The 18,238-nt window shown below is 37.0% G+C and overlaps 1 protein-coding gene across 18 annotated transcripts in view; it reads right to left on the bottom strand.

Moving 5' to 3' along the window:
- madd (MAP-kinase activating death domain) overlaps nt 1–18,238 on the bottom strand; it is a 47,672-nt gene that overhangs the window by 28,151 nt on the left and 1,283 nt on the right. For 12 of the 18 annotated variants that reach the window (XM_055037115.1, XM_055037119.1, XM_055037124.1 and 9 more), the window contains exons 2-13: nt 13,841–14,040; nt 11,819–12,457; nt 9,256–9,559; nt 7,221–7,352; nt 6,970–7,083; nt 6,680–6,760; nt 1,984–2,156; nt 1,161–1,396; nt 917–1,073; nt 725–828; nt 419–624; nt 54–304 (exon numbers count right to left, since the gene is read on the bottom strand). In XM_055037115.1, coding sequence (XP_054893090.1) covers nt 54–304; nt 419–624; nt 725–828; nt 917–1,073; nt 1,161–1,396; nt 1,984–2,156; nt 6,680–6,760; nt 6,970–7,083; nt 7,221–7,352; nt 9,256–9,559; nt 11,819–12,457; nt 13,841–13,899 — 2,456 coding nt within the window. In that variant the 5' untranslated portion in view covers nt 13,900–14,040. Of the gene's footprint in view, nt 1–53; nt 305–418; nt 625–724; nt 829–916; nt 1,074–1,160; nt 1,397–1,983; nt 2,157–3,732; nt 3,790–6,679; nt 6,761–6,969; nt 7,084–7,220; nt 7,353–9,255; nt 9,560–11,818; nt 12,458–13,840; nt 14,041–18,238 lie in introns of all 18 variants that reach the window. The other 6 variants (XM_055037112.1, XM_055037113.1, XM_055037114.1 and 3 more) reach the window with 1 other exon arrangement.

Raw genomic sequence — 18,238 nt, 5'->3', positions numbered from 1 at the left:
AAACATAGCTTAGATGATGAGAGAAAGAGCTTCTAAATGCTCCATGTACATACTTGTTGCCATTGAGGTTCTGGTTGAATCGAGGGGTGTAGGATTCCACTTGCTCTTCTTCTGCATCTTCCTCAGTGGGGAAGCCATACTGAGGTTCAAAGTATGGGTTATCATACTCTTGCTTTTTGTTGACAGAATCCACCAGACCAGAATCTGCTGCTGGTCTGAGAAACGGCTGGCTGCCAATTCCAGGTACTGGGTTCTGCAAAGCGGCGCTTGCTGATGCTTCAATCTCAGGTGCTTCAGCTGGTTCCTGTCAGCACAAATGCATATGCATTCTGTAAATAATTTCTTATAAGCAACAAATAAGAGATGATAATCTCTTGTGTGATGATAATCTCTAAAGTTGAATGAAATAATCACACACATGGTTGACTCCTTGGATGATTGTGCTAGGGCTTGAGCTTGCAGTTGTGCTGGAGCTTGAACGAAGAGGCTGTCCGTCCGACTGTTCAGCAGCTCCTTCCCCACTGGAGGGACCATCCACACTATGGCTGTCCTTTAAATCGTGCAAGTCTTGAAACTCAACCTCACTGGCATCGCCTAGCGCAGCATGAGTTGGAGGATCCAAACCTAAAAGACGCACACTACTCATTGACGACGGCAAACAAAAGAACAAAAAAAAGAAAACTAATCATACTGCATGGGTTGGTTTTGAATCAAAAGATCATACTTGGTGTATCCCCCTGGATGTCGCCTTGAATCATCTCGCTCACTAAGTCCCCAAGTGAAGAATAGGAAGAGCTGGAGTCATCATATCCATCACTGTCACTACCACTGACACAAAACCAAGAACAGAATATCTGAAGTTGCTCAACAAATATGTTGAAATGAACCAGATCAGATATGGACCTGGTTTCCTAACCTGTCTGTAGGATCAGACTCATTGCCTTCGTCTTCCAATGGACCAGCCATAGCTTCCACTAGCAGGGAGCTTCCATCATAGACTCTGTAGACCACTGGCTGCAGCTGATGCGCATACCATTTTGATTTGTCTCCAATTAAAGATGGATCATATACATCTAAAACAGATAAAAACAGCAGCTTGGTGATAAGTTCAACTCAACATGATCCATCAATAGATTATGACCATGTTAAATGAGGCTTACTGTTGTGTATCCTCTGAAAGGCAAGGTTAGTGGGACTGAGTGCCCATTCTCCATAGAATTCTACCGCCTGGGTGTGGGACAGTTTATCGGCAAAGCAGGAGCGGCGTGGGCGAGATGCAAGAAAAGACGAACACTGAAAAGCGACCACTGGTCGCGGAAAGAGCCGCAAAGTACGCGTGTGCATTTGGAAGCCCTGGAGGACATTGGGAGAGTTGAAGAATCGCACCATGGCAACCCTGAAATAAAAAAGAAAATTAAGATGTTTTAATTAAGGTAAATCATGTTGTAAAATATTATAGTTGATACAATGTTAGAATAATAAATAAGGCTGCACATTAACCTGAAAAAAGTCGTGTTTCTGCAAACCGTTGTCGCCGATTTCAAAAGCTTTGAATAGTCATTCTGGCATGTCAATTTAGCCAACTTAGGCACAGAAGTTAATCCTTAAAGGTTGTTTTTAACATAAATTGTACATTGTGTTGTTACTACCACAAGGTGGCGGTAGCACACTAACGGACGTGGTAGAAAACATACTAAGTTGCCAGATTGTTGTTTCTGTTTTTTTTCTAGCTAATCTTTCATTTTCATCTTTAATAAGTTGCAGTATTCTGACTTTTCTGTAGTGTTGCCAGTCTTTAAGAAACATAAATCAAAGAACAGGAAGTGATCTCCAATTTGAATTTTTGATTAAAATGGGTCACCTTACCGTCTTCAAAAGTGGAATCTATCCACATGCCCAATCATACTAATACTGCTCAATGTTTCAACAGAAACTTTAGAGTTTTATGAAAACGTAAGTTTCATAAAACTTCATACTACTTGCCTGGTGGCCACATCAACGGAATCAACGTCATTGCCGTATATCAGAGGGTTGAACTCAGTGGAGGACGGCGAAGCCTTGTCTCGTCCTGGCGGGAGCAGGGTCATCTCCTGGCCTTCCTGGAACTTCTCCAGGTTGAGAATAGGTTGTGTGTTCAAACTCATGCTTGCCAATGCCTAAAAGGCACCAGTGACACAAATTACAAAAGATGCTATGGATCTAATCACAATGCTGTGATGAACTACTCCCACTACAGGCATCAACAATTTCTAGAAATTGTGTTTAAGGGAATATAATGTAGGTATATTTATTATTTGTAATCACCAACAAGGGCTATAATATCTTTCCATCTAAAATTATTCAACCCCCACTGCAAATTAAGCTTATTGGCAATGTGCCCAAACTAGCAGCTATTAAGTAAAAAACAGTGTTGCACAATTCTGTTGTTTACTACCATCTTAGAAATATTCAATTCCTGTATATCTTGTCATCCAAATGCTGCAGGATTCCAATGTCAGATGATGGAAAGTCCATCCTCAGAATCACAGAGCCACTGCCCAGCTTCACATTAAGCACAATGTTCTTGATGACATGTACTTATACCTCTTTTCCTTATGTTGATTTATAGGGGAACTAACTTTTGCTTTTGAGTTCTTCAAGTGAGCCATACTGGAGATCTTCAAGTGTGGCATACTGTGAAAACTGAAATTTCAGTGCCGGCTGCCACAGGTGTTTATGAGCCTAATAATTGTTTCTGCCTCAAAGGGAATCTGGTAGCGGTTGTTGATAGCTTTCAGGAAGTGAATCCTTTCAGCCGTCACTATCGGATAGCTGTACTGTCACATGTACATCTGCTGCATACTATGTACAGCTGCTATACACTGATCTTATCTTTTTGTAAGATCGAACAATTTATTTGACCAGTTTAAAACATGTATTGAAACGTCGCCATCAACTATCTCGTTCCATCTATCAATTAAACCCTTCATTGGTTGTATGGGGAGTGACTGAGAACATGTATGGTCTGCAATATGTGCGGTTACAAAGCCTTTATTTCAGTTCATTCTAAGACAGCAGTGGTCATTGGAAATGGTGTCGAATTTTACATTAAAACTTGGTAATATGACGTTTATTTAAACAAATGTTAAGTCTTGCTTTTTGGAAACACCTAAATTTCAACAGTACACAACAAACTTAATTTGAAGTAGAAGTTGCATAATTGTAGGTACAACTTCATAAATTAGTCCCAATCCAAAGATTCCTTTTATGGTTTTTACTCAACACTATAAGGTCATTAAAAATCTAATTTACACAAGTTGATGCCTGTGGTGGGTATGCCATTTTTAGAGAGGAGAAACAGGAGGAAAGTAAGTCACTATGCATGGTTTGCTTAGAGGGAACTGCTGCAGTCTCAGGAGTCAATGTTTAGCTTAGCATAATGGAACATTTAGTTGCTGGGTCAGGATGAATGTTAACTTTGTCAAAGGGATAAACAGATAAGCTTTTATTATCTTATTTTGGTTAAGAGGACACTCACTATGCCAAAAACAGATGCACACACATTCATACATGCTCAAGCCAGAGTTAAGCAGTGTATCAGAAACAGTGTCCAGTGACAATCTGAAATGTTCTTTAGCATTTTCTATAGGTCAAGAGAACAAGAGACAATAAGTAATGACAGGCAAACCAATGTGTGAGAGAGGATTTCCGTGCATGGGCATTACACATTCCACAGGAGGAGAAATAAGTAACCTTATTTTCAGAGGAGAAGATCTGCTTTTGGGTGATCACGGTCAATCTAACCAGACACTAGGAAGGGGAATAAGAGAGATGCCAGGAGAATCACATGTAGGCTGGAGATGACAGTTTTGTGACAGACACTGGAACATCACATGATGGAAGGGTAACAGCATCTCTGCCTTTTCACTTTCTTTTCTTTGTCTCCTTTTAGAAGTATTTCCCATTTTTTTCTGCTCAGCTGACAGCAAGTAAGTAAATTTTGTTGCCACCAACATGTGAGTAATTTAAAGTTACAGTTGTGAGGAAAGGGTTATACTAGAGTTTTGTAGTGAAACAACTCTAGCTCGGTCATTTCGTTTTTAACTTCTACAACTGACTTGGTTGGGTAATATTTTTATTTAGTGTGGAAACAAAGAGGATTAAAATTTAGAGAGACATTGAGAAAGCAAGACAGAGAAAAAGGCTGATGAAGAAGTTGAGATGATTTTATACCAAATATGATAAGACATTGAGAAACCGACAAATTAATAACTTGATCAAAAACCAGAATTCACCATCAGAATCCAGCCTTTGAGAGAGACAGGACAAACATCCATGGTCACCAACAGGGAAAACCCAGTGGTTACAATGGAGAGGAGATGACAGTACAAAACAGCAGATCTTTTCAGAAATACATAAAATACTTGCACACCTCTGCATCTACAGAAAATGAAAAAATTAAACTAATTTTCTTAAAACAAACACAAAAAAAACAATCTGAGATTTGCAAAAGTAAATGAATCAGTTTCTTGCAGGACTGATTTATTTGTAAAATGAAGAGCTGAGTGCAAGTATTTTCAGAGGCTCTCACACAAGCAGCATTATGCTACGGCATTCAAGTCTTTAGAAAAATCAGTGAAACATTCCTCTGTGACATGTTTTACATTCACAGAAAAACCATTGTGAACTTATTTCCAAATATATGCTAGCAAAAACTGAGGCTTAGCACACTCCTACAAACCAGCTTCTCAGTCACACACACAAAGAAAGAGCTGCTAATCACACACAGCTATAAAACTGGCTCTGATTCAAGGTGGATGAAACCAATTGATGACTAAAATGAATAGTCAAATTGAGTTTCATCCTGGGAAAATTTGTGCTAGGCAAAACAGCCTCTGCGCAACTAAATGCAGTGTTTTGCCAGTAAAGTGGGTTGATAAAGGTATAATTAGTAACTATCCATATCTTAAAGTACGTTGGAAGACGTCTTGCATTTGTGGAAAAAAAGAGATGCAGATTCTTGAGCTAATTTGTGCATTTATATCAAGTAAAGTGGGCTGTAATGCTTTGCATAGAGTCATATAAAAAAAACAAGCAATCTCCAAAACAATCTTAAACAAAATATGATTCTGAAATTTTATGTGAAGCCAAAGCTTCATGTAAACACTTAAAACTGAAATACTTTGAAGAAAATTCATATTTAAAAATCCTTTCAGCAGTTTCATACCCCTCAAAATTCTTCAAATTTCTTCATGTTACAACTACAAATTTCAATTGATCTTATTGGAACAATTTGAGGTACTGCAACACAAAGTACTGCATAACTGAAAGTGGAAAGAGAAAGTTTTTAGAAATAATCTGAGAAAAGTGGGATGTGCATATGTATTCAGCCCCTCCAAGTCAATGCAAGATGAACCACCTGTTTCTGCAAATAAAGTTGCATGTACTTTGGGGGCATTATCTCTATAAGTCTGGCACATGTAGTAACTGGCATTTTTACTCAGTGCTTTCTAATGTTAAAGTCTTGCCATGGATTCGAAATTAAACTTAGATCTGGACTTTGAATGGGTTTTCAAACACATGCATGTTTGGGGTTGTTGTCTTGTTGGAATCTGAACCTACCAAGAGATCAAATCTTTTGTCACAGTTACGTTTTTCTCCCGGCACCTTATTGTCAACAGTGAACAACTTGTATGTCTGCTGAAGAGAATAAAAGTATTCCCACTGCATTATACTTGTACTACTCAATTTCACCTAAGGGATGATAGATTTAGGATCAAGTGCAGTACAAATAAGTGTATTTATTTTCCCTCTGACAATGGCTGTCTTATTGCCATTCTTTCATAAAATAAAAGTTTATGGAGTGTAAACCTGAGTTCAAGATCTCAGCAGCTCCTCCAGAGTTACCTCTGATTTCTTAGTGGCTTCTCTAATTAATACTGTCCTGTTCGGGTCTGCCAGTGTACATGGGTGTCCATTCGACTTTGCAATTTGTTTCTCAGATAAATTGAACATTACTTTGTGAGATGTTCAGAGATGTTGAGAAATTGTGCTGCTAGTACTTTTACAAAAGGCAATCAGTGGGACATAATTTCCTTTAGGGACATCATCTGGTGAACACATACACACACCAAAGTTTGCAGACTTGTATTTGTACAAAATTTCAAAACCAGGGCGAATGTTCCTTTAGCATCACTCCATGTGCTAAATCACTGTGAAAACTATGAAAGTTTGTGGTTGTTACATGAAAAAATAAAAGAACTGAATATAAAGCTGTTTTCATGAATCAGAACCAGACTCTGAAATTGTTCAGTAGGCTTATAGGGGGAAATTGGTTGCCATCAGTAACACTAAACGGTTTATTTGGGTCCAAGTATCTGACTTTACCTCCAACAGCTAGAGCATGCAAACAAAATGGAAACAAAAAGAGAAAAAAAATAATAACATGTTAGTGCACTAAACATAAGCCCTTTTAAAATCTCGCACACTCATCTACAATACATACAACCCAGCTGATGAAGAAGTCACCTACTCTTCAAATTGCTGGAAGAGAATTTTTACATGTATACGAGAGTGTGGTCAAGTCACAGTGAAGAAGAAAAGCCATTTTCAAACACTCGTGTTATACTGTGATCACTGGTTTCTGGCTGCCAACAGGGCAGTTGAATGAAATTGACTTTAAAAACCAAGTGCTGATTACCTGTTTTAGATGCTTCTTTAGCTCGCCTGCTTCAGGCTCTGGCAGAGGGGGCAGATTCTCTGCATTGGTGGGCGCTATAACCTGCAAACAACATAAGACATATAATTAAAAATTTACCTTGCTAACATAATCAGAATCTCTAAATAGGGAGGAAATAATCCACCAAAATGTACTTTAAAAGTTAGCCTTCAATTTTCTGCTTTATTTTTGACATCGTCTTTCAGCAGCATTTGGTGAAAACATGCCACTGGAATGATAGGATGTGCAAAACATTGTGTTGACACACACACCTTGCTGCTGTCGAGGTCAACAAGCCAAACATCGTCTGGCATTTTGAAATCCGATTTGTAGAGGAAGAAGCTGGCTGGAACACCAATAATGTAGGGAGTGGGAGCGAGAAGAAGCTGTGAGGTGGACAAAGCAAAACCAGTTTGTACATAAAGTTGATATTCCAACAACAGATGGTGTTTACAGTTTTAATAGGCAGCTAATTTCAAACATTTCTCAGACTTGTTTCCATGCATTTCATTTTTACACTTACCTGCTCAGCAGAAGCCATACATGTAGGGAGCAACGGAATGACAGGGAACATGTACTCCAGGGGGTAGATCATAGCAACAAAGGCCATGACACTCATGGACAAAGCATTGTAATCACGTGATTGAAGAATGACCTTAAAGGAAAATAATGGTAAAAAGAAACACAATAAATGTTATTAGTCCCCTTTCAAGCAGTGTGTGTTTCATTCCTATTATTTTAAGGCTTTAAAAATGTAAAACTGTCAAGTTATCTCTGTCTTTGAATAACGTTGCTGCTTTGTTCTTATTCCCTTATTGTCTAACTTGCAAGCAAGAATGCCCGTTTTTATCTCAAGTTTGTAACAGCATTATTAAAAGCCGACTTTCAAGAACAAGTGAAGCTGGGAGAAGAAAAAGCTCAAAAGAGATGTCAGTGTGACAGCTTTCAATTAGTTCAGCTTGACTGGATTAAATAAGAATGAAATGTTATTCAAAGATGAACATAAGGAAATTTTACACATATTGACTTTTTATTTTACAGACATTTTGTATTTTAGCTTCTAATCTATATGACTTTATTTTTATTTTGTTGTATTTTTTAGTAGTTGAGATAATGCCTTGCAGGATATCTTACAGGATGCATATTTGTAATATTTTACATCTGACCATGAGGACAGGTCTCCTGTACCTGTGCTACAGCAAAATGGTTAAAAAAAAGATAAACAGGATAAATCGAAATTCCAGCAAAAAAGGAATGCTTCTGGGATGCTAACAATGCTAATCAATAGAAAAAGATTAATAGAGACAGTCTAAAACTTTAGCTCAGTATTTATTTTGTCTTCGTTTTGAAATATTAGTGAAATCTTGATTGTAACACAGACAACACTACTGCTTATAAATAATGATCAAACATGGAAAGGCCTCTTAGCTTACATTTATTAACAATATAGTAATTAATGAGGAAGCAATATCACTTTGTCCTCTCACATATTATCTGGATGTAGATGTCGCTTATTTGGAAAGGATTTTGTAAAAGATAAAACAATAAATTACATATGCATTCTGTGATAAGACCATATTTTGAGATGTAAAAAGAAACAGTTAGTGATCTATCTTGCAAAGGGAAAAAGTGGAATATGTTGTACAGATTTATCCTGATATATCTCATAACCTGGAGGATTTTAGTGCATTTCTAGATTCATGGCAATGCAGAGTGGAAACTTTAACTTTGGAAAGGTTTTGAAAAGTCATTGTTGATTTTATTTTTAAACATTTCAATTTGCATTTCCGAATATAAACAAGTAAGAATACCAGTCAGATGATCATAAAATTTCCAAAAGAAACACAAAAAGGTTACACAGCAGAGGAACTCCACAACATTGTATATGAAACTCAAAGGTTTTGGTCTGGAAATGCTTCAAATTAGCCTATGTATCTGTGTCAAAGTAACATTACACCAGCGATCTGAACAAGGATTCCAATTACATTCAAGTTAATGGCTGAAGGAGTGAAAGACAGCAGGTGACAGAGAGAAAAGAGACGCTTTTCTCTGAGTTCTCATTTCCTCTCTCTTGCGCTTTGTGTAATCTAAATGGCTATAAAAACCATAAACAGAAACTGAACGTTACTCATTTTGGAAGATTAAAAAAAATATATTTTACTTAAAGATGAAATGTCACGAGTTGGTAATTGCAATAGAGTTGGGTCTTAAGAGACAGGTGCAAAACATAATGTTTGCAAACCATACTAAGGTTAGCTGCTTTAAAGAAAACAGAGTGGGTTAAGTTAAACTCATTCACTCTAAAGAATAATAATTAAATCAAGTTTTTTTTTAATCAGAAAATGAATAAAGTATGAGGTATACAGCCTGGTGGTAGAGCTTGGTCAGTTTTGTCTTAGAATTCACAGCAGGGGAACTGTGTTCAGTGTTTTGCTGATCTTCTGAGGTTCTATTTAACATATTTTATGCATTCAAATTACCTTAACTGAAAATGCAAATATAGATATGTCAAGTTATGTCTGTCTCATCTTGAACTCCTGACTTGTTCCCATGCTTACCTTGTGCTCCAATAGGACACAGCTGAGGACCTGAAGACAGGCGTCAACACCCAACAGCTCCAAGGGCAGGTGCAGTGGGAAATCAACCAAGGAGAAACGAGAGTTGTCAGGCAAGGCGAAGGTGAGTGGCCGTTTCAGTTCCTGGGGCAGCACCTCCACATCCACGCGCCTCTGACCTGCCAGTGGCACTGGGGAGCGCAGCAGTCGGTACACCCAGGACTCGATATCCCGTAGATCGACCAGCAGCTGACTGCCTTTCTCTTCCACCGAGAGCGCTCCGGTAAACACCCGCCACATGGTGTCCCTGCGAACAGATGACATACATTAAACCAACTTTTATGTTATGTCTTCTTTATACTCTTTATATCTGGATTCAAATAGTTTAAATTTAAATATTTGCAATCAACTTAAATATTTTTAGAGTCTATGTCTGATAATTGTAAAATGTTCTAATTGACTGTACAAGAGTTGTGCTTAAATTGCAAAACAATTTCTAAGAACACAGGCGAAATGTTCTCCTTTTGCTAAAAGCCATTTCTTCTCACATAAGAGAATCAATACTTGTTCTTAAATTTCACAAATGCACTTAAAATTCCAATGACACAAATACAACTACTCAGGAGAACTTAATTATCTAATTGACATGGCAAATATACAGTTTTGCTGATACATTTAATGATAAAAACATCTTGAAGCAGATAAACAATAATTTTACTGCAGCAGACAGCTACCAACAAGCATGACCAAACCAACTGTGAAATCAGTAATCTGAAGGGTAAATGATACTGAAACAAAAGTATCATCAGAAGAGGCTATTTGCCAATCACCAAATTGTTGATTTGAAAAGGCTCAACTTAACACACACGTGACACCGTTCTGGTTCTTGAAGGGTATATTTAGTGTGTGAGGCGGGTAGTGAGGGTAAAACATTAGTCCTTCAGAGCCCTCTCACCTCCCAGCTGCTGCCCAAAGGCAGCTGGAGACCTCAATCTGTCAGAGCTGCCATAGTGAGAAGTGCTCTAAGCCATTATACAATGACTCTTCTCTCTCTCTGTCACCACAACCCAACATTTCAACCAGGCAATCCAGGGGGAAAAAATAACAAAACAACTCAAGTATGTTAAGCATGTGGCTTCAATACACTCACTGAGGTTGTACGATTAACCACAATTTCACGATACTAATTACTAGACAGACTGGATTATTTTACTGAAAGAAAAGTGCATTAAAACAATAATAAAATGTCATATCAAAGGGTAAAAAAATATGTTTTACTCATAATTAGCCTAAAATCTAAAGTCTAAGATAATTTCTTTATTCAAATGTATGCACAGTCACTGAAAGCATTAAATAAATAAATATAAATTACCTGTCAGTGTTTCTACTGAAAGTAATTATACCCTGAGCAACCCTGCATCGATCATATTTCCAGTCAAGTATTTTTCAACTTTACCTTAATCTACTGACAGTCATCCACAGCATCAATATTTAACACAAAACACCTATAAAGAATCCAAAAACATAAAAACAGTCCTCAAAGTCTAAGAGATTGAAAAAACAGATCCTGGAGTAGACATCAGTGTCATACTTGATGAAATATTACTTGATGTTCGATAAATCGCTCAAAACAAATTAAATTAAATACAACAATGCATTCATAACGCAAAGTGCAAAAGAAAAGAAAACTAAACAAAAGCTAGTTCTGTGAAAACAAACAAAACAAGCTGCAGATGGCCAGCAAAACCACACAGAGCTACAGACAAAAGGCTCCTTTATTAGTTGTATTAAACATACAGATCACATGTGGATGAGGAGGAGAAAAGCAAGGAGTAGAGATACACCAATTAATCTGTATGAGATTGGAGTTATTCAATTTCATTTCATTTTTTTAATATGTTGCTGTTTCTTTCGAATTTGTGAAACAAACTCCAACAGTTTTCTGTTTAAAAAACACCTGACATTCGAGTTTGGTCATAAACTTAAATCCAAAATTGATCTTATAATTTTATTTTTGTTTGATTCAAAATTACTCCCTCTGTCAAAAAACTGCAACAATGTGTTGTATCCAGATTTTAAAAATTGGAAATGAAAAAAGAAAATTTGAATCAGCAACCACACACAAGTCAGAATTGGTCTGGAAAAGCCTGATTGGCACCTATAAACCATTTAAAAACACAAGCTGGTGCCTTAATGTTGTGCTGTCTATTCTTTGAGTAGTACTGCTCTATTTTCTTGACATTTTCTATGAGGTGCTTGTAAATACATAAGCTGACAGCAAAGTATTTATCCTGGAGACAGGAAACGACACACCAGTCAATACAACAGTTAGTGGATTGAGCATTGTACCAACAATGGAAAAAACAAAAAACAAAAATCAATTTTGTGAATAAAAAGTCCATTCAGACAGGAACAATGTCACCCCATTCCAACAACAACAACAAAAACACCTTGAGTACTGCAATTCTGGCTAAACAAAGATTTTTTTCTTTTGTTTTCTGTTTTTTTAAAGGAAAAACAGAAAAGCTAGCATTTGACCTCCAGAACAACAATACAGAAGTCTCACCTTTGGGTGGCACGAGAGAGTCCCGCCCGTTGGGTTAGCCTCTGACTGCAGCAGTCCACCAGCCTCTTGAGAATATATAAGCATTCTCTAAAAGTGGTAAAGAAGGGGTAGTGGCTGAGTATGCACAGCGAGGTCAGCGTACTGTTGCGGTTCCTGGCAGCCATCTTAGCAGCTCTGCGTTTGTGCTGTGGAGACTTTCCAGGGATTTGCTCAGGACCTGGTTGCCCACTCTCTTCTCCAGATGAAGACGGGGGTTCAGACTTGGAGTTGTCAGGTGCGAATGATGCAGCAACATGGCCTCCACCGCCTCCATCAGACACTTCATTAGTACTCTCCACTACCTGTGCTGCAGTCTCTGTATGGCTACTCTTGTCACGAGGGCGGTGATGCCCGCGCTGAAAAGATCGATAGAAGTTGACGCAGATTCCGTAGCGGGTGATTCCAGAGTCCTTGTCAGTCAGCGTGAAAACAAACGAGGAGTCATCACGCAGGCTGACCCGACGCTGGCGGATGCTCAGGCAGCCCTCTGGTTGGCAGAAGAACACCACATCGGGTGGGAGAGGGAAGTCGTGGTGATCCTCCAGGGGGTAGCGTCGGAGAAGCTGTGGAGTCTGGGCCACACTGTCACTACTTGGTTGCCTGAAGGATAGATGGATAAACATGCATCTCCTGTTACAGTAATTCTTTGTTTCTCTTAGGTTTTATAACTGCTACAACATCAATTTGCAAAAGCTAAAAGAAATTAGGAAATTCTAATGCTTTGATAGGAATCTAAACTGTTCAAGAAGTGAACTCCTCGGCAAAGTAGAGTCTTCATCTGACGGAGTTGACAAAATGCCAAACTACCTCAATTTATATGATGTTATTCTGAAGGAGAGCCTATTGTAGCTCATCAGCTCCATGAAGTCTTTTCACTAAAATTAAGCATTCAGTTAACAAAATGTTATTTAAGTTTTGTAAATTGTCAGTTATGGTGTTGACACATCATGGTTGTGATGAACAACTTAGGAATAAAACAGAAGAAAAACACAAAAGAATAACATAAGCCAACTTGAGCTGCTTAGCCCTCTTAGCAAAGGAAGAGGGCATCAGAAGTTCTGATGCCCCCCAATAACGGCAGATTATTTTTTTTTATGTATGATGGTTTTGACAAAAACTTGGGACAAATTTTAATTCATTTGGAAAATATATAAAAAAGATTTTTAATTCAATTTCTTGATACTTTTATAATTATTTATTTGAATACTTAACACTTAATTGTCATAATATATTTGCTTAATATTATTTTAATTGTTTTAAACTATTGTAATGTATTGAGTTCTGCTCCAGGACAAAGGATTTTAAAGACTCCATCCACCTACTTACTACAATGTTTAAAATAAAAAAATATTCAAACACCAAGAAAATATACATTGTTGTGCTCACATGGCCCAGGTTAGTTTAGTCAGATATTTGAAAAAAATATGTTTTGTGTATATTTTGTTAAAATTTTGTGCTTTGTCCATAGGACCCGTTTTGTCCCTATTCTCAATTATCAGTTAAAAAGGGCTATAATGACAACTCAAGGTGTGACACATTCCAATATATGGCTTTTATCTATGCATTCCAATACTTATAAATATGTTCATTAATTAAATCGTCTTAATGGAATCCTAAGAAACTACACTTAATTTGTGGCTCTACAAGAGGCCAGAACCCAACTTTGAAAAGCTCACAACAGTCACTGAAATAACTTCAAACTCAAAAACAACTATAAATAAGTAACTGAATAATACCAAATAAAACTGAATTTTAGTTTAAAAGAATTATTTCAAAGAAAAAAATAAAATCTCAAAACTGGCTTCGACAAAAATTTTTATCAAGACATTTTTAAAGGATCAAGCTTTACTGAGGATGATAACTTTGCATTCTGGCAAGCAGATGGTAAGGCTGAGCTGTGTTTTGTGGGGGCCTATGTGTTGCAGCACCCTCCCCCATACATTTAAAACAATAACAGATTCGTCAGTCAGGATCAGTGCTTACCTTGCTCCAACAACCACTAAGTAGTCAAGAAGACGTGGGCATATTTTCTTTTTCTCCATTTTGGAATATTAAAATCCTGTATGTCGAGACATCCAGGATATATGTTCCCTTCTGTGTCAATGGTGTATTTTCATCAAAGGAGGTTTGTAGCTGAAATTCAGATCCTTTGTCATGATTATGTCCATACACTACAGACAAACCTGTAAAAACACAAGAAAATATGATTACCATCAACCTGACAATTTATTTTTGAATATGCATGCTAGTATGAAAGGAAACTAAATAGGAAAAAGAGAGAAGAAATCAGCAGTTGATCAGAATAGGCAGATTTTCTGCTTGAACAGCTAACTGGTGATTGGCAGGACCTTAATTTTATAGTTTACAAAAATTTACACCATGAGATCAGTGCAGGTTGCATTCTTGTGATTAAACAGTATTATAGCCGTGCCTGGAGTTGACAGCTCAACGCTATCTTGCCTCACATTTCCCTTTACAGGAAATTAAAAACGCAATGCACAACACTGAACAAAATGTATTTTTTACCAGACAAAGAATGTGAAAAAGAAACAAGCTTGGAACAGTACAAGAGATTTCTAGCTGTTCCCCCACCCCAATTCAATGATATTCCTTTAATAATTATTCAACTCAGAAATATACTGCAAATACCTACTGCATTTCTAGCAATGTGTGTCTTACAGTCATTTTTATTCACTATTGTGCCGGCTGGTTGTTGTTGGAGGATAAAAAGAGGCTCACTGATGTAGTAAGCAGCTTACAGGCTCTTGGGAGAATGAGGACCATTGAGAGCATGCACTATGGCCCTTAAAGCCCTGGGAATTACAGGTAACAAGAGCAAACTTAAACACCAAAACATGAATCTACCACCATTTAGCAGCTCTATTTTGATTCTTAAAGCCAAGATCTTACAGGGTACAGTAATCAAAAAATTACCATAAAATAGCAAAGCTATTTTATGGAAATGATTCAACTTTTAAATTGACTGAGCTACTTTTTTGTTTTGGAAAAATGCATTTTGTTATGTCCATACAGAGGAGTAAAATAAGTACTGAACACATTAAATTATTTTAAAGTCTCTCCTGTTATAGTAACAGCAACATATCTATGAAGCATATATTCTCGAGTAACAAGAGCTTTCCCAGTTGGCATGCCATGGTGAACACACTTTACTGCAACAGCAAACACGGTGTCGCTATTCCGCTGAAATGCCACCCTGAAAAGCAAACACTGATGTGGAAGAACATGCTTGCATGCTGTTACTCTGCACTGATAAGGTCAAGGAGCTATCCATTTACCTATGCACACATTATGATACCATTTATTAACTGACCAAGCATTTGAACTGCTTTACACCAGTTAAAATGCAAATTACAGTTAAAATGCTACAAAGCATTTTTTTTAAAATGCTACAAAGCATTTTAACTGTAAAATGCACTGAAATGTGCTGTACAAATAAACTTGACTTTTCAATGGAAACAACAATGTAGTTTATCTGTAACTTGCTAAGGCAGAACTAGTACAGGGAGTATATGAAAATATTTGATCCTGAATGCAAAATTTTGACAATGTTTGGATTGGAAAACTTCGTCATAAATTGAGATTTCTGTACCTATTTCTTTAATTACTGAGGGGTAACTAATTATTTTAAGTTTGCATTTCTATATTTTCCAAGTATTGGGGATTCTAACCACAAATCTACAAACTCAACATTTCTATTGTCTTATACAATAGAAATAAAGGATCTGTTTTGATAAGACAATGATATGAGAATATGAATAAATGTACAAAAACCCATGGGCTTGTCTTATAAAAACAGACACACCACAGCAAGATAAACAGAGGAGCAAAATGAGCAGCACATAAATCAGGAGTGTGATCCTACAGTCACACATCCCGGCCAGAGCTGTCATTAACCAGGAACCAAAGAAACCAGTATTCGCCACAGTTGTACAAAGAGGACATTAGAACATTAGGGCAAACTTTAACACACGCTGCCTCACTTATGTTATGACTCCAATTATCACTAATGGCTCTCCTTGGCTGTGGAGAGGCCATTCACACTAGAATATAACACCTATCTGTGGAAGACTGACTCAAAATATACTCAAAGATTAAAATATTTGTTATTGTCAAAGTCCTAATCTTTGAATTTTCTCATATCCTAATCTTTGAATTTTCTTATATAGCTAAGTTCAGCATTGGATATCTGGTGTTCTGTAGCGAGTGGCTTCAAAAGCACAAAAAATGGGCAGACATGTTTTATGGAGTCATCTTAATATCAGATGTCATTAGACTTTGTATAATTATGCAAATACAGTGAAGACCATAGAATTTCTAACTGGATTATGAATTTTGTCAATTGTCAGGACCATAGTGTTAGAACAAGTGAACTCTTGAAATATTTTCGAGCAATCCAAAGAATTTGCAGATTTTTACATTATTTAAAAAGATATTTTAAATTTACAAATGGCAACAAGATCCACCTTTCCTAAAGCATGTGTCAAACTGTAGGAGGAAATAAGCCTGCTGTTAGGAAATGTTGTGCAAGGCAGGGCCGGGCCTGCACAAACTGTTATCCAGTCATATTTATCTTGCAAAAGCATCAGAACAATGAATCTACATGCTGGTCTGGCAACATGAAGGCTTCCTGGTACAATGCCAAAATGGCTGTTTTATGAAGCAGCAGAGCTGTAGGCACACAGCGCAAAGAACAGAACCACAGATTTATTTTTAGATGAGGATGGAAGGTCAGTGCCACCTCACTGATGGTTCTGAATAAGTTTGTCTCTCAGTAAAGGAAATGAGAATCAAGGCATGCAATGATAGTCTTCAAAAGCAACAGAATAATGCATTTTAAATACAACACATGGACCTCTTCAGAATTACTGCAGCACCAGTTGTTGGTTATGCAAGCAGAGAGGAGAGATGGATTTGATTCACAGACCTTTCAAAATGGGTCGCAGTTCTTTCCAGTCAAAGCAAACTGCTGAAGCAAAGTGATGGAGTAGTTTCAGCTCAACAAAGCAGCTAAAACACATGAAGGTCACATGTGCTTCAAAAAGTATCAGTCATCACGACAAAACATTGCTCAGTTGAGCAGCTCTGGTATCGTTAGAGCCTTCAAAATAAGACTTAAATCAAGCAACCATTTGGAGTCTTGACGTTGACACAACTAAAGGACTGATCTATTCTTTTTTTTTTTTTTTTTTAATTAAACTAAATGTACATGTTACGTAGAATTGTGTGCTTAAGTGTCTTATTGCAAACTTAACATCCAGATCCTGAAGTAGCCCTTTGATTAAAAAAATGTGGGTTCTTCAGACTCAACTGTGAGTCAACAGTTAATCGATGCCAAAATGGCAGCAGGTGACTCTTAATGTAAGGCATCATCAAATTACACAATGTAAAAACAGCCAAGTTTGATTTTAGTTATTCCTCTAAAAACAAAAAAAGAAAATGTTTTTACATAACACTTTCTGTTAAACGTAAGTCTGTCACCACAGATATTTAAACATTTTTGCGAGCTTTAGACTTGTGACATTTTGTAACAGTAGTTTTTCTACTCTACCTTTTTGTAAAAGTAGAACAGAAAAACACTAAGACAGCAGGTGACAGCTTAGGTCTACCTATAGATACCAAGCTATGAAAAGTGCATACAATTCAACTACAAACTGGGTTTTCATTTCCGTGAGGTTGTTTAAGGTTTTTCAAGTCATGACAATTTTTTTTTTCCAATCTGATGAAAGAAAAATATTCAATGTGTATATCATGATGTGTCTTTGAACTGAAAGCTGCTGCCTTTGATCCTGAGGATAAAAGTCACCACTTCATTGCTTTATTTTATCCTGCTCAATATTTTCAAGTTCGCATCACATCTAGCATATGAATTATCCATTATGGGTCAAAATGTGATTCAGCAGGCTGCAGTGCCTTTCACTATTCAACACTAATGTTTAATAAATCTGTTCTTGTATCAGAGAAGATGGTTATCAGATAACTAATTGTTTAGATGACATCAAATAAAAGTGAAGTATTGCCTCAAAGTGCTCCTGCTTTGGAATCTTAGTTACACCTCCAGAAATAGAAGTCATAGGTGCATCAAAAGTGAAAATAATATATTTCGATAGTTGAAAACTTTTCCACCATTAGATTTACAGAGTTCTTAGTCCATCCTTTGATCCTCCTTATCAGCCAGTCTTTACATATGGATGCAAAACTTTCCATCTTGAAGGCTGCTCAAATAATAGATGGGCAAATGGATAGTGAAAACTCAAGTACTATTATGTCATTCTTTTTCAAAATGTATCCAGACCTGGATAAAAATGAAATGCTGCATGGGAACTCAATAAGTAGTGATAGATGGACTTACGTAGGTAACAG

The sequence above is a fragment of the Poeciliopsis prolifica genome, unplaced genomic scaffold (genome assembly GCF_027474105.1).
Source record: "Poeciliopsis prolifica strain line A6 unplaced genomic scaffold, Auburn_PproV2 SCAFFOLD011, whole genome shotgun sequence".
Taxonomy (NCBI): domain Eukaryota; kingdom Metazoa; phylum Chordata; class Actinopteri; order Cyprinodontiformes; family Poeciliidae; genus Poeciliopsis; species Poeciliopsis prolifica.
Note: the sequence above shows the minus strand (reverse complement) of the source record. Positions and strands in the feature narration are given on the sequence as shown.